General features: G+C 46.5%; 1 protein-coding gene across 7 annotated transcripts in view; it reads right to left on the bottom strand.

The window, feature by feature from the left end:
• The window catches only part of Pkn (serine/threonine-protein kinase N), a 792491-nt gene that overhangs the window by 553420 nt on the left and 212383 nt on the right, over nt 1–26688 (bottom strand). The window contains exon 3 of one of the 7 annotated variants that reach the window (XM_070103966.1): nt 641–717. The exons of the other annotated variants lie outside the window; for them this stretch is intronic. Coding sequence (XP_069960067.1) covers nt 641–703 — 63 coding nt within the window. The 5' untranslated portion in view covers nt 704–717. The remainder of the gene's footprint in view (nt 1–640; nt 718–26688) is intronic. 7 annotated transcript variants of the gene reach the window in all.

Raw genomic sequence — 26688 nt, 5'->3', positions numbered from 1 at the left:
GTACCCTGGTTTTTTTCTATTTCTTCATATAATAACCGTTTTCGGGTCGATGAACACTCTTGAAACTTCATTAAGATGTCGATGAGTTGATTTTGGAGACTCCTGGGCTAGATGGATGAACTGATAGTTGATAGTGTTTTATCCTAGTAAATGACTAATGTTTGCAATGGTAATGGTAAGATACTTGAATTTTCTAGAGACTGCATCTACATACTGTATTATGTAGATTAAGTAGGAGAGTGACTTGCAATACACGAAATTACTGGAATATGTTTAGCAATGCAACAATACCCAGTGGGTTCTGACGTAGAACCCCACTGTGGCCTCTGCAATGTCTTCTTTTGCGCTACTGTTCACGGGACGAGCTGCGGTGCAGAATAAACTACCTGCTCAGGCAACACCAAGTAAGGCAGAATAGAAAGGCCGAGCAGATTGTACACAGTATTCCTACTGGCATGATGACTAAGATAAAGCAGGATAGAGAAGGCTGGGCAGACTGTACATAGCAGTCCTACTGACATAATTATAAAGCAGGCTAAGGAAAGGCTGGACAGACTGCACATAGTAGTCCTACTGACATGATTATAAAGCAGGCTAAGAGAAGGCTGGGCAGACTGCAACAAAGACCTTGACACAGTACCACACAGAAGACTACCGCACAAGCTGGAGACGCCGGCCGGGGAGACAGGCAGGGTACTAGCATGGATCAAGGACTACCTGAAACACATAAGACAAAGTCACAGTCAGGGGTGAAATGTTACGTTCTAACAGTCTCAGGTTCTTAAGAGTCAATACCATACCTTTGAGTTAATATATAACACTCTTCCTACAATCAATACTAGGTCCCACACTCTCCCAAGAGTCAATATAGTTAATTATAGGACACACACACTCTTATCAGTCGCAAGTAGGTCCCATGCTCTCCCATCAGTCACAGGTTGGTCCCATGCTCTCCCATCAGTCACAGGTTGGTCCCATGCTCTCCCATCAGTCACAGGTTGATCCCATGCTCTCCCATCAGTCACAGGTTGGTCCCATGCTCTCCCATCAGTCACAGGTTGGTCCCATGCTCTCCCATCAGTCACAGGTTGGTCCCATGCTCTCCCATCAGTCACAGGTAGGTCCCATGCCCTCCCATCAGTCACAGGTTGGCCCCATGCTCTCCCATCAGTCACAAGTAGGTCCCATGTTCTCCCATCAGTCACAAGTAGGTCCCATGATCTCCCATCAGTCACAAGTAGGTCCCATGCTCTCCCATCAGTCACAGGTTGGTCCCATGCTCTCCCATCAGTCACAGGTTGGTCCCATGCTCTCCCATCAGTCACAAGTAGGTCCCATGCTCTCCCATCAGTCGCAAGTAGGTCCCATGCTCTCCCATCAGTCACATGTTGGTCCCATGCTCTCCCATCAGTCACAGGTTGGTCCCATGCTCTCCCATCAGTCACAGGTTGGTCCCATGCTCTCCCATCAGTCACAGGTTGGTCCCATGCTCTCCCATCAGTCACAGGTTGGTCCCATGCTCTCCCATCAGTCACAGGTTGGTCCCATGCTCTCCCATCAGTCACAGGTTGGTCCCATGTTCTCCCATCAGTCACAAGTAGGTCCCATACTGTCCCATCAGTCACAAGTAGGTCCCATGTTCTCCCATCAGTCACAAGTAGGTCCCATGCTCTCCCATCAGTCGCAAGTAGGTCCCATGCTCTCCCATCAGTCACAGGTTGGTCCCATGCTCTCCCATCAGTCACAGGTTGGTCCCATGCTCTCCCATCAATCACAAGTCCCATGCTCTCCCATCAGTCACAGGTAGGTCCCATGCTCTCCCATCAGTCACAAACAGGTCCCATGCTCTCCCATCAGTCACAAACAGGTCCCATGCTCTTTCATCAGTCACAGGTAGGTCCCATGCTCTCCCATCAGTCACAAACAGGTCCCATGCTCTCCCATCAGTCACAAACAGGTCCCATGCTCTCCCATCAGTCACAGGTAGGTCCCATGCTCTCCCATCAGTCACAAGTAAGTCCCATGCTCTCCCATCAGTCACAGGTAGGTCCCATGCTCTCCCATCAGTCACAAACAGGTCCCATGCTCTCTCATCAGTCACAGGTAGGTCCCATGCTTTCCCATCAGTCACAGGTAGGTCCCATGCTTTCCCATCAGTCACAGGTAGGTCCCATGCTCTCCCATCAGTCACAGGTAGGTCCCATGCCCTCCCATCAGTCACAGGTTGGCCCCATGCTCTCCCATCAGTCACAGGTAGGTCCCATGCTCTCCCATCAGTCACAGGTAGGTCCCTCGCTCTCCCATCACAGTCACATCAGTCACAGTAGGTCCCATGCTCTCCCATCAGTCACAGGTAGGTCCCATGCTCTCCCATCAGTCACAGGTAGGTCCCATGCTCTCCCATCAGTCACAGGTAGGTCCCATGCCCTCCCATCAGTCACAGGTTGGTCTCATGCTCTCCCATCAGTCACAGGTAGGTCCCATGCTCTCCCATCAGTCACAGGTAGGTCCCATGCTCTCCCATCAGTCACAGGTAGGTCCCATGCTCTCCCATCAGTCACAGGTAGGTCCCATGCTCTCCCATCAGTCACAGGTAGGTCCCATGCTCTCCCATCAGTCACAGGTAAGTCCCATGCTCTCCCATCAGTCACAGGTAGGTCCCATGCTCTCCCATCAGTCACAGGTAGGTCCCATGCTCTCCCATCAGTCACAGGTAGGTCCCATGCTCTCCCATCAGTCACAGGTAGGTCCCATGCTCTCCCATCAGTCACAGGTAGGTCCCATGCTCTCCCATCAGTCACAGGTTGGTCCCATGCTCTCCCATCAGTCACAGGTAGGTCCCATGCTCTCCCATCAGTCACAGGTAGGTCCCATGCTCTCCCATCAGTCACAGGTAGGTCCCATGCTCTCCCATCAGTCACAGGTAGGTCCCATGCTCTCCCATCAGTCACAGATAGGTCCCATGCTCTCCCATCAGTCACAGGTAGGTTCCATGCTCTCCCATCAGTCACAGGTAGGTCCCATGCTCTCCCATCAGTCACAGGTAGGTCCCATGCCCTCCCATCAGTCACAGGTAGGTCCCATGCCCTCCCATCAGTCACAGGTAGGTCCCATGCTCTCCCATCAGTCACAGGTAGGTCCCATGCTCTCCCATCAGTCACAGGTAGGTCCCATGCTCTCATATCAGTCACAGGTAGGTCCCATGCTCTCCCATCAGTCACAGGTAGGTCCCATGCCCTCCCATCAGTCACAGGTTGGTCCCATGCTCTCCCATCAGTCACAGGTAGGTCCCATGCTCTCCCATCAGTCACAGGTTGGTCCCATGCTCTCCCATCCGTCACAGGTTGGTCCCATGCTCTCCCATCAGTCACAGGTTGGTCCCATGCTCTCCCATCAGTCACAGGTTGGTCCCATGCTCTCCCATCAGTCACAAGTAGGTCCCATACTGTCCCATCAGTCACAAGTAGGTCCCATGTTCTCCCATCAGTCACAAGTAGGTCCCATGCTCTCCCATCAGTCGCAAGTAGGTCCCATGCTCTCCCATCAGTCACAGGTTGGTCCCATGCTCTCCCACCAGTCACAGGTTGGTCCCATGCTCTCCCATCAGTCACAGGTAGGTCCCATGCTCTCCCATCAGTCACAAACAGGTCCCATGCTCTCCCATCAGTCACAAACAGGTCCCATGCTCTTTCATCAGTCACAGGTAGGTCCCATGCTCTCCCATCAGTCACAAACAGGTCCCATGCTCTCTCATCAGTCACAGGTAGGTCCCATGCTCTCCCATCAGTCACAAACAGGTCCCATGCTCTCCCATCAGTCACAAACAGGTCCCATGCTCTCCCATCAGTCACAGGTAGGTCCCATGCTCTCCCATCAGTCACAAGTAAGTCCCATGCTCTCCCATCAGTCACAGGTAGGTCCCATGCTCTCCCATCAGTCACAAACAGGTCCCATGCTCTCTCATCAGTCACAGGTAGGTCCCATGCTTTCCCATCAGTCACAGGTAGGTCCCATGCTCTCCCATCAGTCACAGGTAGGTCCCATGCCCTCCCATCAGTCACAGGTTGGCCCCATGCTCTCCCATCAGTCACAGGTAGGTCCCATGCTCTCCCATCAGTCACAGGTAGGTCCCACGCTCTCCAATCAGTCACAGGTAGGTCCCATGCTCTCCCATCAGTCACAGGTAGGTCCCATGCTCTCCCATCAGTCACAGGTAGGTCCCATGCTCTCCCATCAGTCACAGGTAGGTCCCATGCTCTCCCATCAGTCACAGGTAGGTCCCATGCCCTCCCATCAGTCACAGGTTGGTCTCATGCTCTCCCATCAGTCACAGGTAGGTCCCATGCTCTCCCATCAGTCACAGGTAGGTCCCATGCTCTCCTATCAGTCACAGGTAGGTCCCATGTCTCTGCTCTCATCAGTAGGTCCCATGCTCTCCCATCAGTCACAGGTAGGTCCCATGCTCTCCCATCAGTCACAGGTATGCTCTCCCATCAGTCCAGGTAAGTCCCATGCTCTCCCATCAGTCACAGGTAGGTCCCATGCTCTCCCATCAGTCACAGGTAGGTCCCATGCTCTCCCATCAGTCACAGATAGGTCCCATGCTCTCCCATCAGTCACAGGTAGGTCCCATGCTCTCCCATCAGTCACAGGTAGGTCCCATGCTCTCCCATCAGTCACAGGTAGGTCCCATGCTCTCCCATCAGTCACATGTAGGTTCCATGCTCTCCCATCAGTCACAGGTAGGTCCCATGCTTTCCCATTAGTCACAGGTAGGTCCCATGCCCTCCCATCAGTCACAGGTAGGTCCCATGCCCTCCCATCAGTCACAGGTAGGTCCCATGCTCTCCCATCAGTCACAGGTAGGTCCCATGCTCTCCCATCAGTCACAGGTAGGTCCCATGCTCTCATATCAGTCACAGGTAGGTCCCATGCTCTCCCATCAGTCACAGGTAGGTCCCATGCCCTCCCATCAGTCACAGGTTGGTCCCATGCTCTCCCATCAGTCACAGGTAGGTCCCATGCTCTCCCATCAGTCACAGGTTGGTCCCATGCTCTCCCATCAGTCACAGGTAGGTCCCATGCTCTCCCATCAGTCACAGGTAGGTCCCATGCTCTCCCATCAGTCACAGGTAGGTCCCATGCTCTCCCATCAGTCACAGGTTGGTCCCATGCTCTCCCATCAGTCACAGGTTGGTCCCATGCTCTCCCATCAGTCACAGGTTGGTCCCATGCTCTCCCATCAGTCACAGGTAGGTCCCATGCTCTCCCATCAGTCACAAGTAGGTCCCATGCTCTCCCATCAGTCACAGGTTGGTCCCATGCTCTCCCATCAGTCACAGGTTGGTCCCATGCTCTCCCATCAGTCACAGGTTGGTCCCATGCTCTCCCATCAGTCACAGGTTGGTCCCATGCTCTCCCATCAGTCACAGGTTGGTCCCATGCTCTCCCATCAGTCACAGGTAGGTCCCATGCTCTCCCACCAGTCACAGGTTGGTCCCATGCTCTCCCATCAGTCACAGGTTGGTCCCATGCTCTCCCATCAGTCACAGGTAGGTCCCATGCTCTCCCATCAGTCACAGGTAGGTCCCATGCTCTCCCATCAGTCACAGGTTGGTCCCATGCTCTCCCATCAGTCACAGGTTGGTCCCATGCTCTCCCATCAGTCACAGGTAGGTCCCATGCTCTCCCATCAGTCACAGGTAGGTCCCATGCTCTCCCATCAGTCACAGGTAGGTCCCATGCTCTCCCATCAGTCACAGGTAGGTCCCATGCCCTCCCATCAGTCAACATTAAGTCCCATACTCGGCAAGCGTCAGTACTAGACCTCATTCTCGTCCAAGTATACATTATTGTTTCATCAGCAGAGGTAGGATGCTGCATTATCGCGGATAACTTCAGAGAGCGAGAGAGAGAGAGAGAGAGAGAGAGAGAGAGAGAGAGAGAGAGAGAGAGAGAGAGAGAAGGAAACTGCAAGAGGACTTCTACAAGCTGCATGTCAGGGGCGGGGACTTGACCCCTGCGACCACAACTCGGGGAGTACAAAGACCTAAAAAATTTTATTTAAATAAGAGCAAAATAACAGTAAATGTAACCATTATGACTCTTACTGTAAGAGCAGCATGGTAGTAAGTGTAACCATTATGACTTACTGTAAGAGCAGCATGGTAGTAAGTGTAACCATTATGACTTACTGTAAGAGCAGCATGGTAGTAAGTGTAACCATTATGACTTACTGTAAGAGCAGCATGGTAGTAAGTGTAACCATTATGACTTACTGTAAGAGCAGCATGGTAGTAAGTGTAACCATTATGACTTACTGTAAGAGCAGCATGGTAGTAAGTGTAACCATTATGACTCTTACTGTAAGAGCAGCATGGTAGTAAGTGTAACCATTATGACTCTTACTGTAAGAGCAGCATGGTAGTAAGTGTAACCATTATGACTCTTACTGTAAGAGCAGCATGGTAATAAGTGTAACCATTATGACTTACTGTAAGATCAGTATAACAGTAACCACCATGATTTACTGTGAGAGAGAGACAGTGTTTGTAGAGGAGTCACGACACATCTAGGGGGACACTTGAGTCATCTAGTAGCAAAAACAGCTTACAAATAAGCAGCCCCGGATTTCTTGCAAACAAGGTGAGCACAGGTAAGTAAGCTTATATCCTGCTTACTTTCAAGCTCTCTAGTTTGCACGCTTATTGCTTGCAAGCTCTCTTGCTTGCTGAGTTGTTTGCAAACTCTCTTGCTTATTCCCTTGCTGCTTGCAAACTCTTGCTTGTTCGCTTGTTACTTGTTCGTTGCTTGCAAATATTCTTGCTAGTTAGCTTGTTGCGTGCAACCTCTCTTGCTTGTTGCTTGCTCGTTGAGTTGCTTACAAACTCTCTTGCTTGAAGAGTTGCAAGCTCTCTTGCTTGTTCTCTCGTTGCTTACATACTGTTGATGGTGTCATCAACATAGCTGTGGTCGTAGGGAGAGCCACACATGTCTGCCACACACCAGCTACTAACAACCCATCATCATCAATGTGTAATGTGAGAGACATAAAGAGAACAATGTTGGTCGTGAATCTCCTCGTTTACATTTCTTGCGGTGGAAGTTTTAAGTAGGTGAAGCAAATGCGCATATCCAGGTGAATTATCGTCAGTGTTACCCTGGTAATGTATGCACACTTCTGCCAATACATCAAATGAATGATGGTCAATGTGTTTCTTTTTATTTTGTCACTACTTCGGTGGTAAACGGCCAGTGTGTTAAATATCACCACCTTCCATCCGTCTTTCTCCCACCTTGCTGCTATCTAGCCCGCCCTCTCTCTCTCTCTCTCTCTCATACATATATATATATATATATATATATATATATATATATATATATATATATATTATATATATATATATATATATATATATTATATATATATATATATATTATATTATATATATATATTATATTATATATATATATTATATTATATTATATATATATATATATATATATATATATATATATATATATATATATATAAAAGCTGTGTTTAAGAGTGCGTGATGGCTTGGAATCTCTTCCTTAAGAAACTTTTGTGATGCTTCTTATCGCTTATCAAGGTAATATAAGATCAAGATTCATACTCCCAGGTCTCTCACATTTCCCGTTCATTCTACAGTAAGATCTGACTGTTTTTTATATATTTTTTATCTGGATCATATATACAACGATTATGTAAATCGTAAGCAAAGTAATTCAGTCTTACAAACAGTGGATCCTTCACTCTAGGTAACATACATGACAGCAAAAAACTCACTCACTTTCTCTCTCTCTCTCTTTTTCTCTCTCGACTGGGGGATGACAATGCGTGGGAAAAATAACGTTTCAGAAGTCGCCACTATACCTCCTTCACACCGCACACGCACGGACGCACACACATGACCACACACTCATGCCCGCACGTACGCACATGCACGACCACACACGTACGGACACTCAAATGAGCCAGAGGGACATACTAATTTATCAGTACTGAAGTAATGATCAAGTGCAAAGTACAGTATGAGGAAGAGAGAGGAAGAAGAAGATGAGGAGGAGGAGGAGGAGGAGGAGGAGGAGGAGGAGGAGGAGGAGGAGGAGGAGGAGGAGGAGGAGGAGGAGGAGGAGGAGGAGGAGGAGGAGGAGGAGGAGGAGGAGGAGGAGGAGGAGGAGGAGGAGGAGGATGGGGAGGAAGAGGAGAAGGAAGAGGTGGTGCGTGGACTCAACACTATATAATAAATAACAATAATAATCTTTATTTCTACAAGTACATGATACAACTTATACAGACCATAGCTGACATCAGTGACACACTACTATATAGAAAGCTACTTGTTATGCAGAGCATTTCGGGCAACTTAAGTTAATTTTGTCCCCAGGATGCGACCCACACCAGTTGCTAACACCCAGGTACCTATTTTACTGTTAGGTGAACATGGACAGCAGGTGTCTTAAGGAAACACGTCCTATAACGTTTACATCCTTACAGGGAATCGAACCACGGACGACTCAATGTGTAAGCAGTGCGCGCCACCAACCGAACTACGGGTCTGCACCAAGACTAATCCCAGAACCGAAGTGTATGAACTATAAGGAAAGACTAGGGGCACTAAACCTGACGACATAAGAGAACATTTGGACCAGGGGTGACATGATTATGACGTCCAAAATACTGAGAACAATTGATAGGGTGGCCAGAGCGAGTCTGAGAGGCGAGTCTCAGGTACACAAGAGCACTGCTGGAAGCTGAAAACACAAATGAGTCACAGGGATGTTAGGAGACACATCTCTAGCCTTACTGGTCAGGAAGTGCAACAACCTGGACAGTGAAGTGGTAGAGCCAAAAATTCATACAGAGTTTCAAGAATACGTATGTCAGGATCCAGGCAACTAGAAGAGTGAAACCAGTAACGGCCAGTGGAGAGACGGAGCCAGGAGCTGAGACTCTACCCTTTAACTACAAACAGGCGAGTGCAAATAGCATGAGTGGAGACTAGCGGCAAGTATCAGAGTGAAAAGGACCTGGGGGTTAACATAACACCAAGCATATCACCAGAATTGCAGCTGGATATACATGATTAGCAAACCTCAGAACAGCATTCAAGAACCTGAATCAAGAATCCTTCACAACCTTATACACGACATATGTTAGGTCAATCACTGAGTACGCTGCCCCAACATGGAGCCCACACCTGGTCAAGCAAGTGAAGAAACTGAAAAAGGCCCACCAAAGGTTTGCAGTCATGCTAATATCGCAAGGGAGATATGATTACTACGTACAAAGTCTTGAGAGGAATCGACAGGGTAGATATGGACAGAGTAAATATAAGAAGACCAAGATCAAGGTGATACAGGTGGAAGCTGAAGACACAGATGAACCAGTGATGTAAAACACTATTTCTTTAGTCTCAGTGTGGATGAAGCAGTGGTGGAGGCAAACTCAATACACAGCTATAAGAATAGATATGATAAGGCCCAAGAGGCAAGAAGTCATTGATGGTGATCAAAGGTCTGCGCATATCTCTCATTCATTTACTTATCAGTTATGTAAACAATTATTATATACTAGGAGGCGCGCGCGCGCACACAATAAGAACACGGATAGTAAACGAAAACAATCCCACAACACATCCGGAAGCTCCAGTAAGAACATGTACCATATAAAACAAAACAGAGGAAACACCATCACATAGCATGGGTGCGGGAATTATTACACGAGCGAGGAGGTATGCGTGTCAACCCTTCCTTTACTGAAGTACAAGACTACCACCTCTCTCTCTCTCTCTCTCTCTCTCTCTCTCTCTCTCTCTCTCTCTCTCTCTCTCTCTCTCTCACACACACACACACACACACACACACACACACACACACACACACACACGCACGCACACACGCACACACACACACACGCACGCACGCACGCACACACACACACACACACACACAAACACACACACACACACACACACACACGCACGCACACACGCACACACACACGCACGCACGCACGCACACACACACACATGCACACACGCACGCACACACACACACACGCACACACGCACACGCACACACACACACGCACACGCACACACATACACACACACACACACACACACACACACACACACACGCACACACACACACACACACACACACACACACACACACACACACACACACACACACACACACACACACACACACACACACACACACACACACACACACACACACACACACACACACACACACACACACACACACACACACACACACACACACACACACACACACACACACACACACACGCACACGCACGTAATTAAGTCAGGAACACATCAACCAAGTTTTCCTACGTTATATGTGAGTATAAAAAGTGTCATCAACATTGATCCATGAAAGTTAGTGTAACCAACCACTTAGAACCGTGAGGTGAAGTTAACGTGAGGTGAAGTGAGCTGAGGTAAGGTGAGCTAAGGTAGGTAAGGTAAGGTAAGGTGAGCTAAGGTAAGGTAAGTTTAAGCTTGGTTAGATTAAGCTAATTTAAGTTAGTTTAGGTTAAGTTAGGTAAAAGGACATACTGTCGGTTATTGTACCGACATTATTACAATAGGTTAAGTTGCCAACTGCCATTAAAAATTAACTAATTATAACATACAGCAATAAACGAAATATAAGATGTGGTGTGAGAACAAGAGAGTGCCACCAAGCGCACCAGAAATATCTTAATTACTTTTTAACACTAGTTAAACAGTCACCCACTTGACTGTCTTATTAACAGTAAACTACTATCTAAACAATCACCCACCTGATTGTCTTATCAACAGTAAAATATTATCTGTTATCAAGAGGATGGTCTGCCTCTTAGACCGAAAAACTGAAATTTCGGGTAGAAAATATCTTTTAACGTTGACCTCAGTCAGAGACCCTCTTCAGCAGAGGCAACTGACCCATAATTTAGAGAGGAAATCTTATACGATGTTTCGATCGAAAAAACATTAGACCAGGGGTTCTTAACTGGGGGTATCTATACCCCTTGGGGGTATGTAAACCAAATAATGGGGGTATGGAACTAGATCTCTGAACAATTTTAAAAAATGTTGTTAGATCAGATGTTTTGTTCTTAGCTATCTATATGTAAAGTAAAACCAAGCTATGGACCTCTCTTGAAGTCATACTGGTGGTGGTGGTAATTTCCACAGTCTAGTAGAAGGGGTATGGCCACATACTGGGCAAACTATTAGGGATCTGAAATCGACGACGTTTCGGTCTGTCTATAATCAGTTTATACACACCTTAACTTACCTATGCGTTTCTTAATAATTCTTAATCCTGTAATATTTGTTTTCCAGCCTAAGAAGCCGACCTGCCTGGAAACTACTTGAGGAGCGCTTCCGGGGGTTACCACTTCCCTCGTGGCCCGGTCCCACACTAGGCTTCCTCCTAGATCAAGGCATGAGACCAGGCCGTAGGAGAGAGAGAATAACTAGACCCACCGAATAGATGGATAACAGTTTATCATGCAGCGAGTGAAGATGGGAAAAGCAAGTTGGAGAGAGAGAGAGAGCGAGAGACCCTTACATACACTGAAGATTGGAACAGATAACACACAACCCATGAATTAATATATATACAGCAACCTTCCAGATAAGTTGTAGTAGCTGTAGCGGGGCAGGAAGAAGCGGAGTTGAGGTAGGGTTAGGTGTGTGTGTGTGTGTGTGTGTGTGGTACAGCAGCAGCAGGCGAAGCAATGACAGGTATGAGTCAGTGATAATACTTGTGTTCATGCCAAACTTCACTTGAGGATAAGAAGGGTCGCAAGGGAACCAGGATGTGGGGGCAGGAAGAACACAGGATAAAGGAGGGAAAGAGAGAGGAAGAGAAAAGGGGGGAACATGAAATGATTGTATACAGAGCGAGAGAGAGACCTAATGTAACAGATCTTAGCTTGTAAATAAAGTTAGGAATCTTAATCTAACATTGTAAAACCCTGTGTAAGAGAGAGAGAGAGAGAGAGGTGAATGGGCGAGTGTTGGTACCTTGGTAAGAAGTTGATATCCTTGGGGTGAAATCTGACTCCAAACTGACCATGAAGAACCACATTGTAAATCTTGCAAACAAGGCAACCAGGAAGCTTACAGCACTTCGACGTATCTCGCCTCTGCTTGACAGTAGGGGTTGCAAGAGTCTGTACGAGGCACAAGTACGCTCACACCTTGAGTATGCTCCACTTTTTTGGTTAGTCTGCCCCCCCCCCTCTCATCTGCGACTGCTTGACAGAGTAGAGAACAGAGCAAGACGTCTCATCTTTCGTACCACACTTGGCTCCACTTCGAGGACAGCGAGAAGCCAGCTTCTATACCACAAGACGGGTAGAAAGCAGCAACTTCACTCTGGCTGTAACCTTCTCCAGAACATCACGTCATCTGAGATCATATATACCCAGGATGACTCGAGTCTGGAACACATTCGTACAGCATTATGATGTCAACGAGATAAAGTCAGTTGATCAAATGAAAATGCTAGCCCACGGATGGCTCCAACTTCGTCCTGTTCACTTGTATATTTCAAAACAAAAATGCTTTCAAATGAGCTTATGTATATAACAGCTCTTAGCTTGTCAATAAAGCTAGGGATCCTTAACCTAACCCTGTCAAACCCTGTGTAAAAAGAGAAAGAGAAAGAGGGGGAGAGAGAGAGAGCAACATGCCCTGCCAATGATAGTAATGAGAGGGTGAAAAACAAGCATGAATCATAGGGTAATCCCCGCCCGCATGACCTTGAGTATATGGCATGTGGGAACTCTCTGACTCACTCAGACACGCAGACACATACATATATTTGCTCTGCCATAGCTCGAAAAATTTCCAAAAGTTAACAATTAGACGAATTCCATAGAGAAATGCCCTATGAGGAGAGGATGATGGAACTGAACCTGACGTCCTTGGCTTAGAGAAGGATTAAAGGAGACATGATAACGATGTACGCAACTATAGGAAGAAGTGATAGTGCAGATAAACCTTAAGAAGACCAGATACAACAACAAATATCTGGAAAATGAAGATACATATGATACATAAGGATGTTACGAACTACTTCTTTAACAGTAATATAGATGAAAGTTAAATGAGTTTAATGAGGTGGTGGAGGAAAATTAAATACACAGCTTCAGAGTGGGTACGATCAAGTCCAAAAACAGAAATCAGTAGTGCTAGTCATTATGAATGATCAACAGCAGAGATTCGACCCCCGGAAACAAACTACTCAGCATAAATCAATAAAAACAATGTCGTACGTTAGTAGACAGCAAGTATCCAGGGAAGTACTCCATCTTGTCATACGAGTGTGAAATAGAAGAATGTTAAATATTCTGCACTCTGGCACGATTGTTAATCTTTTCTGTCTGATAAACACATAAGATAATAACAAGTAAATGTTACAAACTTCTACTTACATTCCGTATATACATACCTTTATTTTCCTATGTGCTTCCTGATAGTTCATAACAATGTACTATTTTCTTGCCAAGATAAGAGTCCTCTGCTGTGAGAGTGAACCTCGGGGAAGATAATCCCCACAACCACTAACAGATAATCCAACATTTAATAAGGTGATCGACTCTCAGATAATAACAACGTAGTCTTTAAGAAACTATACAAGTTTCCATTGTCTAGACACTAGAAGTGGGCAGAGCAGCAGAAAACGAAAAGGGAGAGGAATACGCAGAGAGAATCAGCGGACACTGGAACACGTGAGGAAGTAGAGGAACTGCTGCCACAGCTGGACATAACAAAGCAACGAGGCCGGATATGATATCACCAGGAAGCACTGAACACTCTGATATTGTGAAAACTTAGTAACGACGATATCTTCATGACCCCTTACTAACCTCTGGCCCAACTAATGTGAGCACAACTTGCTTCCACTAATAGGTTCCGGCCACCTATGACTATGTCTCCAACTGCTACGCCTCTCTTCTGACTCCAGAACATAATTCTCCTGCCTGTGTTTCAGCTTGATCCACGCAACGAGACTAAATGCTCAGCTTCATATTAAGGCTGAGGGACTGATTATCATATCTTCCAGTGCCTCTCATTTATAATCTCTGTATTAATTTAAAAAAGAATCCATAAACTGCCGACACCAATATACTTCGTAAACATTCCCCGCACTGTGAGTGCTGCAAAAAATAAACACAGAACACCCAGAATGACATTCACATCTGAGCAACACAAATTCAGGGATGGAAAATTCTGCTTCACAATCGCAACAAAATCTTGTGACAAACTCTGGGAGAGAACTGCGAAGAATGGACAGACCGCACATTTCCTGACTGCACGAAAACAACAATACACTACCACAGAGAAGGTACAACTGAATGGATCGAGTCACTGGTTGGCGAAACCTGTCTTCACAATGATACCCAGGTGTTGTACATGTCTAATTCATCACCTTGTCGGTACTGAATACCACTGATATACATACCCAGGTGTTGCACATGTCTAATTCATCACCTTGTCGGTACTGAATACCACTGATATACATACCCAGGTGTTGCACATGTCTAATTCATCACCTTGTCGGTACTGAATACCACTGATATACATACCCAGGTGTTGCATTAGTGTCTAATCCGTTAACCTGTTACTGAATACCAATAATGTAAAAGATACAAAGCTCAATAGGCAGGACAAAGGGACACCAAATATATTAGAGTGGATAATGGAATAGCTGAATGTTGGAAAAATAGACACAAATACAGGATAATTTGATACTTTATTGACTACATTTCGTTCACACAGTGAACTTTATCAAGTCACAAACACATCTACCATCGTGTCGGTATTTTAAACCATCTATTTCCACTTGAATGTTAGAAAGAAGTGTCACAAGTGTTATAAGGATGAGAAGAACTAACTAGTGGGGTCCCAGAAGAATCCGTTCAGAGAACTATACTATTCCTAGCGTAGCTAGAAGACACCTACCTGGGGTCTTAGCATCCTGCATCACTATACTCCAAGGTAATGCATAACTAATGAGAATACCAACAGATGGGCAACTGCAAAAAGCAGTAAGGTGGCTTAAATAGACTGCAAGAACTGTCGAAAATGGAGGCAAACTCTCCACACAGCTTCAAGAGCAGGTATGTCTACGTCATACGATTGGAGGAACAATGCAATTGGCTTACCGGCCCATAATAAGCCGGTCCTTCTAAAACCTAAACCTTTTAACAAAAATAATTGCACAATCCATTCTTAAGGCTACCAAAGAAACGGGTTGTGAATGGCCAGCGTCGTGGGCCCGGCGACAGCGCCTGGCCATTCACAAGAATAACGCACGTGGCTTTATATCTCTGAATCAGCTGACCGACCAAAACAACACACGAGTCCAGGTACTGATGCGCTTCGCGCTAAACCCACCCTTACACCCTGATGACACAGAGGTGATAGTCACGTGGTTACTCATATAAAGTCTCCTTCTCTTTAGCAAACGCGAATAATATATTCACCGGCTCCTTCCAGAGGTCACATCTAGCAGGAAAACATACGCGAAATATTCTTAGTATTTTAAAATATTTTGGTTTAGAGAAACACGTAACCAAACACTAGGACATATATTAGAAAACGTTTCGGTCCTGGGACCTTGATCACTTGCATACAGACAAGAACATTATGTTTAAAATGTGTGAAAATTGGAGTGTTGCAGTACTGGAGGTGGGAAGTACAGTGCCTGCACTCTGAAGGATGAGTGGGGATGTTACAGTACTGGAGGTGGGAAGTACAGTGCCTGCACTCTGAAGGATGGGTGGGGATGTTACAGTACTGGAGGTGGGAAGTACAGTACCTGCACTCTGAAGGATGGGTAGTGATGTTACAGTACTGGAGGTGGGAAGTACAGTACCTGCACTCTGAAGGATGGGTGGGGATGTTACAGTACTGGAGGTGGGAAGTACAGTACCTGCACTCTGAAGGATGGGTGGTGATGTTACAGTACTGGAGGTGGGAAGTACAGTGCCTGCACTCTGAAGGATGAGTGGGGATGTTACAGTACTGGAGGTGGGAAGTACAGTGCCTGCACTCTGAAGGATGGGTGGTGATGTTACAGTACTGGAGGTGGGAAGTACAGTACCTGCACTCTGAAGGATGGGTGGGGATGTTACAGTACTGGAGGTGGGAAGTACAGTACCTGCACTCTGAAGGATGGGTGGGGATGTTACAGTACTGGAGGTGGGAAGTACAGTACCTGCACTCTGAAGGATGGGTGGGGATGTTACAGTACTGGAGGTGGGAAGTACAATACCTGCACTCTGAAGGATGGGTGGTGATGTTACAGTACTGGAGGTGGGAAGTACAATACCTGCACTCTGAAGGATGGGTGGTGATGTTACAGTACTGGAGGTGGGAAGTACAATACCTGCACTCTGAAGGATGGGTGGGGATGTTACAGTACTGGAGGTGGGAAGTACAATACCTGCACTCTGAAGGATGGGTGGTGATGTTACAGTACTGGAGGTGGGAAGTACAATACCTGCAATCTGAAGGATGGGTGGGGATGTTACAGTACTGGAGGTGGGAAGTACAATACCTGCACTCTGAAGGATGGGTGGTGATGTTACAGTACTGGAGGTGGGAAGTACAATACCTGCACTCTGAAGGATGGGTGGGGATGTTATAGTACTGGAGGTGGGAAGTACAATACCTGCACTCTGAAGGATGGGTGGTGATGTTACAGTACTGGAGGTGGGAAGTACAACACCTGCACTCTGAAGGATGGGTGGAGGTGTTACAGCACTGGAGGTGGGAAGTACAACACCTGCACTCTGAAGGATGGGTGGAGGTGTTACAGCACTGGAGGTGGGAAGTACAACACCTGCACTCTGAAGGATGAGTGGAGGTGTTACAGCACTGGAAGTGGGAAGTACAATACCTGCACTCTGAAGGATGGGTGGTGATGTTACAGTACTGGAGGTGGGAAGTACAATACCTGCACTCTGAAGGATGGGTGGGGATGTTACAGTACTGGAGGTGGGAAGTACAATACCTGCACTCTGAAGGATGGGTGGGGATGTTACAGTACTGGAGGTGGGAAGTACAGTACCTTCACTCTGAAGGATGGGTGGGGATGTTACAGTACTGGAGGTGGGAAGTACAGTACCTGCACTCTGAAGGATGGGTGGGGATGTTACAGTACTGGAGGTGGGAAGTACAGTACCTGCACTCTGAAGGATGGGTGGTGATGTTACAGTACTGGAGGTGGGAAGTACAGTACCTGCACTCTGAAGGATGAGTGGGGATGTTACAGTACTGGAGGTGGGAAGTACAGTACCTGCACTCTGAAGGATGGGTGAGGATGTTACAGTACTGGAGGTGGGAAGTACAGTACCTACACTCTGAAGGATGGGAGAGGATGTTACAGTACTGGAGGTGGGAAGTACAGTACCTGCACTCTGAAGGATTAGTGGGGATGTTACAGTACTGGAGGTGGGAAGTACAGTGCCTACATTCTGAAGGATGGGTGAGGATGTTACAGTACTGGAGGCGGGAAGTACAGTGCCTGCATTCTGAAGGATGGGTGGTGATGTTACAGTACTGGAGGTGGGAAGTACAGTACCTGCACTCTGAAGGATGGGTGAGGATGTTACAGTACTGGAGGTGGGAAGTACAATACCTGCACTCCGAAGGATGGGTGGGGATGTTACAGTACTGGAGGTGGGAAGTACAGTGCCTGCACTCTGAAGGATGGGTGGTGATGTTACAGTACTGGAGGTGGGAAGTACAGTACCTGCACTCTGAAGGATGGGTGGTGATGTTACAGTACTGGAGGTGGGAAGTACAGTACCTGCACTCTGAAGGATGAGTGGGGATGTTACAGTACTGGAGGTGGGAAGTACAGTACCTGCACTCTGAAGGATGGGTGGGGATGTTACAGTACTGGAGGTGGGAAGTACAGTACCTGCACTCTGAAGGATGGGTGGGGATGTTACAGTACTGGAGGTGGGAAGTACAGTACCTGCACTCTGAAGGATGGGTGGGGATGTTACAGTACTGGAGGTGGGAAGTACAGTACCTGCACTCTGAAGGATGGGTGAGGATGTTACAGTACTGGAGGTGGGAAGTACAGTACCTGCACTCTGAAGGATGGGTGGTGATGTTACAGTACTGGAGGTGGGAAGTACAGTACCTGCACTCTGAAGGATGAGTGGGGATGTTACAGTACTGGAGGTGGGAAGTACAGTACCTGCACTCTGAAGGATGGGTGGGGATGTTACAGTACTGGAGGTGGGAAGTACAGTACCTGCACTCTGAAGGATGGGTGGGGATGTTACAGTACTGGAGGTGGGAAGTACAGTACCTGCACTCTGAAGGATGGGTGGTGATGTTACAGTACTGGAGGTGGGAAGTACAGCACCTGCACTCTGAAGGATGGGTGGTGATGTTACAGTACTGGAGGTGGGAAGTACAGCACCTGCACTCTGAAGGATGGGTAAGAAATGTGGCAGTTCAGAAAGCCATCTGAACCGTATGTCAGCACACTTTTCATAAGACAGTCATTGAATAAATGACGGTGTGTGTGTTTCCTTATTTTTGAGGGCCACCTCGGTGGGAAATGGCCGGTGTGTTAAAAATAATCCGAAAAGAGGTAAAAATTGCAAGGTTGCAGTACCAATACGCCAGGTGTGTGTGTGTGTGTGTGTGTGTGTGTGTGTGTGTGTGTGTGTGTGTGTGTGTGTGTGTGTGTGTGTGTGTGTGTGAGCGTGTACCGTCAATAAGCGACAAATAGCTACAAAGAAAATAGGGGAAAGCAGGAAACAAGAAGCGGAAGCCGGACAAGAAAAATATCAGCAGGCGCGTGCGGCAGAGTTGCCACCTGTGTCACTACTGCCATCTGTGCTGGCAATGTTGCCACCTGTGTCACTACTGCCATCTGTGCTGGCAATGTTGCCACCTGTGTCACTACTGCCATCTGTGCCGGCAATGTTGCCACCTGTGTCACTACTGCCATCTGTGCTGGCAATGTTGCCACCTGTGTCACTACTGCCATCTGTGCTGGCAATGTTGCCACCTGTGTCACTACTGCCATCTGTGCCGGCAATGTTGCCACCTGTGTCACTACTGCCATCTGTGCCGGCAATGTTGCCACCTGTGTCACTACTGCCATCTGTGCTGGCAATGTTGCCACCTGTGTCACTACTGCCATCTGTGCTGGCAATGTTGCCACCTGTGTCACTACTGCCATCTGTGCCGGCAATGTTGCCACCTGTGTCACTACTGCCATCTGTGCTGGCAATGTTGCCACCTGTGTCACTACTGCCATCTGTGCTGGCAATGTTGCCACCTGTGTCACTACTGCCATCTGTGCTGGCAATGTTGCCACCTGTGTCACTACTGCCATCTGTGCTGGCAATGTTGCCACCTGTGTCACTACTGCCATCTGTGCTGGCAATGTTGCCACCTGTGTCACTACTGCCATCTGTGCTGGCAATGTTGCCACCTGTGTCACTACTGCCATCTGTGCTGGCAATGTTGCCACCTGTGTCACTACTGCCATCTGTGCTGGCAATGTTGCCACCTGTGTCACTACTGCCATCTGTGCTGGCAATGTTGCCACCTGTGTCACTACTGCCATCTGTGCTGGCAATGTTGCCACCTGTGTCACTACTGCCATCTGTGCTGGCAATGTTGCCACCTGTGTCACTACTGCCATCTGTGCTGGCAATGTTGTCACCTGTGTCTCTACTGCCATCTATGCCGGCAATGTTGCCACCTGTGTCACTACTGCCATCTGTGCTGGCAATGTTGCCACCTGTGTCACTACTGCCATCTGTGCCGGCAGTGTTGCCACCTGTCACTACTGCCATATGTGCTGGCAATGTTGCCACCTGTGTCACTACTGCCATCTGTGCCGGCAATGTTGCCACCTGTGTCACTACTGCCATCTGTGCTGGTAATGTTGCCACCTGTGTCACTACTGCCATCTGTGCCGGCAATGTTGCCACCTGTGTCACTACTGCCATCTGTGCCGGCAATGTTGCCACTTGTGTCACTACTGCCATCTGTGCCGGCAATGTTGCCACTTGTGTCACTACTGCCATCTGTGCTGCCACCTGTGTCACTACTGCCATCTGTGCTGGCAATGTTGCCACCTGTGCCACTACTGCCATCTGTGATGGCAATGTTGCCACCTGTGTCACTACTGCCATCTTTGCCGGCAATGTTGCCACCTGTCACTACTGCCATCTGTGCTGGCAATGTTGCAACCTGTCACTACTGCCATCTGTGCTGCCACCTGTGTCACTACTGCCATCTGTGCTGCCACCTGTGTCACTACTGCCATCTGTGCTGCCACCTGTGTCACTACTGCCATCTGTGCTGGCAATGTTGCCACCTGTGTCACTACTGCCATCTGTGCTGGCAATGTTGCCACCTGTGTCACTACTGCCATCTTTGCCGGCAATGTTGCAACCTGTGCCACTACTGCCATCTGTACCGGCAATGTTGCCACCTGTGTCACTACTGTCATCTGTGCCGGCAATGTTGCCGCCTGTGTCACTACTGCCGTCTGTGCCGGCAATGTTGCCACCTGTGCCACTACTGCCGTCTGTGCCGGCAATGTTGCCACCTGTGTCACTACTGCCATCTGTGCCGGCAATGTTGCAACCTGTGCCACCACTGCCGTCTGTGCCTGCACTGTCGCCACCTGTGCCACTACCGCCGTCTGTGCCGGCATTGTTGCCACCTGTGCCACCATTGCCGTCTGTGCCTGCACTGTCCCCTGCTGTGCCACTACTGCCGTCTGTGCCGGCATTGTTGCCACCTGTGCCAATACTGCCGTCTTTGCCTGCGCTGATGCCACCTGTACCACCACTGCCGTTTGTGCGGCATTATTATCACCTGTTCCACCGTTCTGCCGCCACTGGCGTCTGTGCCCCCACTACTAGTCTGCTACCATCTCAACCATGACTGCCACCTCTCCTGCTGATGCCATCTCCCACTACTGCTGTCAGTGATGTCACTACATCTACTGTCTGTACTGTCACTATTGACACTGCCAGTACTGTCCTTAATGCTGTCAGTAGTCACTACTGCTACTGTCAGTATTGTCAGTTGTCACTACTGACACTGTCAGTACTGTCACTACTGACACTTGTCACTACTGACTCTGTCAGTAGTGACACTATTGACACTGTCAGTACTGACACTGTCATCACTACTGTCAAGTGTGAGAGAGAAACTCACGAAGTGTTAAGAAAAATGAGGTCAGGTGGAGTCATTGTTTACCCCCGCCCCGGGAAGCCACACACACACACACACACACACACAAACACACACACACACACACACACAAACACACACACACACACACACACACACACACAAACACACACACACACACACACACAACCTACACACCTTTGCTGACACTAACCCATCCACACCCACCTCCCTCATTTACGATAATCAATCACTACCCACCTCTCCTTACTCAGTAATAACCATCAATCACCCACGTACACTGATTCCTTTATCTATTCCACCTACAATTTATCCACCTACCCTTTCTCCTAGAACATCAATCTACATCAAATCCTATATTTATCGTAGACTCTCGTTATCCATCTGCCTGTTATTACAGAAAAACTAAACATCAGTTTGCTGTAAAATGATTCTTACGTTAAATAGGCAAAATAAAAGGAGAAACAAGAAATACAAACAAGAAAAATAAAATGACGGAGAAAAGACAAGGATAATGAGGAAAGAAATTCGAAAAAAAGAAGGAAGCGGAAAAGATAGGGAAGGAAATGGCAAAGATAATAAATAAATAAATAAAAGCTTGCAACAAAATTCAAGCAGTTGGACATGATGCAAAATACATTAACTACAGCAACACTACAACAGTAAACTACAATAGCAACATCAACAGAAGCAACACACTACAAAAGTTACAGAAGCAATAACAGTGCCTTTAACAGAGAACAACAACAGTAGCAGCTGCAGCAACAGCAATATCAGTAACAGCATTAATTACATGTAAACCAGCAGGAAGGGAGTGAGAGGAGACACAATGATATACAACACTGATAAGTTGATAACACACAGGTGCAACAGTTACGTATCTTTATTCCGAAACGTTTCGCCTTAACAATAGGCTTCTTCAGTCGAGTATAGAGGCAGCTGAAGCAGTAAAGATGTAAAGACGATGTAATTAGTCCATCACCCTTGAAGACGTAGTTTTGAGGTGGTCAGTCCCTCAGCCTCCAGGCTGAGGGACTGACCACCTCACTGTTACACACGTGTCCTATCAACATAAAAGCGTAGAAGGTTGCCAGAAAAAAAACTTTCTTGGGAAAAACAACAAATGGCAACAACTGGGAACCCAGAAAAAATAACTGTCAAAAAGGTACGAAGGGAAAAAAAATAAAATTATCGAAAAGACAGGAAGAAAAAAAAAAGAATCATTGTCGATAAGACAGATAAAGTTTTTCTTCCCAAATAGTGTGGTAGACTCCTGGAAAAAAGATAATTCACGTGTATTACCACCAAGGGGAAAGTTTAAATGTATTATATGAGAAACAGTGAAGATGGAAGCCACGAGCACTGCGCTGCTCCAGAAAGTATAAATGGGCAAAAACAGAAAGACAAACTGGCAGAGTAAATGCACAAGACTATACATGGATGGTATATAATACCGACAGCATGGGGAATTAGACACACCTGCAACCTCTGGCTACGTTTATTTGTCCACAAATAGATGCTCAGATGTTGCACATGTGTCTAATTCTTCGTACACAAGACTAACACACACAGCAGACGAGTCTTGTGTTCTGCATGACTCTTGGTAAAGATAATATCGCACACACAAGCCACTGTATCAAAGTAGTCGAAAGAATATCAGAAAATCACAGTCTTGATCCAGACTACTGGACAACTTCAATAAGAAAAAACGTCAACTGAGCCACAACTGACCTTCCTATATACAAGTACAGAGCCAAGATACACAGGGTCAAGATACACAGGGTCAAGATACACAGGGTCAAGATACACAGGGTCAAGATACACAGGGTCAAGATACACAGGGTCAAGATACACAGAGCCAAGATACACAGGGTCAAGATACACAGGGTCAAGATACACAGGGTCAAGATACACAGGGTCAAGATACACAGGGTCAAGATACACAGAGCCAAGATACACAGGGTCAAGATACACAGGGTCAAGATACACAGAGCCAAGATACACAGGGTCAAGATACACAGGGTCAAGATACACAGAGCGAAGATACACAGAGCCAAGATACACAGGGTCAAGATAAACAGGGTCAAGAAACACAGAGCCAAGATACACAGGGTCAAGATACACAGGGTCAAGATACACAGAGCCAAGATACACAGGGTCAAGATAAACAGGGTCAAGATACACAGAGCCAAGATACACAGGGTCAAGATAAACAGGGTCAAGAAACACAGAGCCAAGATACACAGGGTCAAGATACACAGGGTCAAGATACACAGAGCGAAGATACAGAGCCAAGATACACAGGGTCAAGATAAACAGGGTCAAGAAACACAGAGCCAAGATACACAGGGTCAAGATACACAGGGTCAAGATACACAGAGCCAAGATACACAGGGTCAAGATAAACAGGGTCAAGAAACACAGAGCCAAGATACACAAAGCCAAGATACACAGGGTCAAGATACACAGAGCGAAGATACACAGGGTCAAGATACACAGAGCCAAGTTACACAGGGTCAAAATACACAGAGCCAAGATACACAGGGTCAAGATACACAGATCCAAGATACACAGGGTCAAGATACACAGGGTCAAAATACACAGAGTCAAGATACACAGGGTCAAAATACACAGAGCCAAGATACACAGGGTCAAGATACACAGGGTCAAGCTACCGTCCACTCTGTGACTACAATATTCACTGAGCGCAGTGTTACGAAGAATAGTAAAAACCTTAGTAACAAATACCGACAAACTGGTTTAGAAAGAGATGTGAGAAAACACTAGGACATATTTATTAAAAAAAAAGTTTCAGTCTTAGCACCTAAAGAATGCCATATGGCATTCGATGTAATCAGTCCGTCAGTCTTAAAAAGACTGATGGACTGGTTACATTGATTCTAGGCTGAGAGACTGATTACCTCAAACTCCTTCTGATCTTCACCATTCTTCTTTGTATAGGACTGATGAAGCCACTGTATGGTGAAACATTTCCACAGTAAATATATCCAAGTGTTGCACATGTGTTTAATTTATCAATACAGCGAAGTATCAAATCATTCTCTCTCGAATTTACACCGCTCCTTTCATCTCTATTTATCTTGCATAACCTAGTATTTCCGTAAGGTAAAGGATGGGGTAACCTGACCTGGCTACCATATTCTAGTATCGTCTGTAAAGGATGATACAGTACTGTGTATGAATGGTTTAGAAACCCGACAAGTTGATAAATGAGACACTTGTGCAACATCTCGAAATATATATTTTGAAAACGTTTCGTCAGCCAGTGGCTTCTTCAGTCCAATGCAGAGAAAGGTGGAAGATGAGGAGTAGTTGTTTGGGTTAATCAGTCCCTCAGCCTAGGCAGTGGTCCTACAATCTTATGAAAGAGAACAGAGACGAGCACTGAGCCCTGGGAACACAACTTTTCACCGTGGCAGACTGCACCACTCCCCACTTCCTCAACCAATGCCCCGCCACCTACATCTAAATTGACACCCTCCCCCACACCCCACTCAGTGCTCCACATCCCACAAACTGGTAACCTTCCCCAGCACCGTCAACACCCTTCCCCACCTGGAAGAACACTCACAAATAGAGTTAACAACTCCATAAAGTGATATAAGAACATTATTACCACCCGGCACGAACCCTCCCCCCCCTCTCTCTCTCTTACACACACACACTTATCAAGATCATTATTGTGGTAAAAAACGACGTAATTAACCAGGAGGACGCCCACGCAACAAAAAAAAAAACAGATGTCTTTATGTATCACAATTGTCGTCAGCTCTTTGATGAGAGGCGGCGTGAAGGGAGGGAGGGAGGAAAAAGGGAGGGAGGGAGAGAGGAAAAAAGGGAGGAAGGGAGGAGTATAATATTCACAACATAACCAGAAGGTACTGGAGTAAAACATTCACAACATAACCAGAAGGTACTGGAGTATAACATTCACAACATAACCAAAAGGTACTGGAGTATAACATTCACAACATAACCAGAAGGTACTGGAGTATAACATTCACAACATAACCAGAAGGTACTGGAGTATAACATTCACAACATAACCAGAAGGTACTGGAGTATAACATTCACAACATAACCAGAAGGTACTGGAGTATAACATTCACAACATAACCAGAAGGTACTGGAGTATAACATTCACAACATAACCAGAAGGTACTGGAGTATAACATTCACAACATAACCAGAAGGTACTGGAGTATAACATTCACAACATAACCAGAAGGTACTGGAGTATAACATTCACAACATAACCAGAAGGTACTGGAGTATAATATTCAGTAAAACACATACATAATACACTAGTGAATCATACACAAGACTACCAATTAAACATACACAACCAGACAAAATATAAACATACAATGAAGTTGGGTCTCTTTACTGCCAAAACGTTTCGCCCGGCACAACAGCCTTCTTCAGTCGAATACATGTGAATATAACACTGGTGACATGAAAAGTAATCTTGAGGTGATGAGTCCCTCAACCTTGAGGGGTAGGTGACGAGTCCCTCAGCCTTGAGGGGGTATATGTCTTACCCATCAACTTGCTGTTATTGTTAGATGATTTCATAATTAGTAAACACAGAGGGTAAAGTACCTAGGGATTGGCAGAGAGCATGCATAGTTCCTTTGTAAAAAGGCAAAGGGGACAAAGGAGCATGCAAAAATTATAGGGGAATAAGTCTGCTGAGTATACCTGATAAAGTGTATGGTAGAGTTATCATTGAAAGAATTAAGAGTAAGACAGAGTAGGATGGTAGACGAACAGGGAAGCTTTTGGAAGGGTAGAGGGTGTATAGCCAAAGTGTTTACAGTGAAACGTAAGTGAACAGTATCTAGGTAAGGGTAAAAAGATTTTTGTAGCATTTATGTATTTGGAAAAGGCGTATGACAGGGTGGATAGGGGGCAATGTGGCAGATGTTGCAAATGTATGGAATAGGAGGTAGGTTACTGAAAGCAGTGAAAAGTTTTTACGAGGATAGTGAGGCTCAGATTAGAGTATGTAGGAGAGAAATTATTTCCCAGTAAAAGTAGGCCTTAGACAAGGATGTGTGATGTCACCATGGTTGTTCAATATATTTACAGATGGGGTTGTAAAAGAAGTGAATGCTCGGGTGTTGGCAAAGAGGTGGGGGTTAAAAGATAAAGAATCTAACACAAAGTGATAGTTGTCACAGTTCCTCTTTGCTGATGACACTGTGCTTTTGGGAGATTCTGAAGAGAAGTTGCAGAGGTTGGTGGATGAGTCTGGTAGAGTATGTAAAAGAAGAAATACAAGACAGAGCAAGGTGATGAGGATAACAAATAATGGAGGAGGTGGCGAATGTATTCAGATATTTAGGAGCGGACGTGTCAGCAGATGGGTCTATGAAAGATGAGGTGAATCATAGAA

This window comes from Cherax quadricarinatus, chromosome 88 (genome assembly GCF_038502225.1).
Source record: "Cherax quadricarinatus isolate ZL_2023a chromosome 88, ASM3850222v1, whole genome shotgun sequence".
NCBI lineage: Eukaryota > Metazoa > Arthropoda > Malacostraca > Decapoda > Parastacidae > Cherax > Cherax quadricarinatus.
Note: the sequence above shows the minus strand (reverse complement) of the source record. Positions and strands in the feature narration are given on the sequence as shown.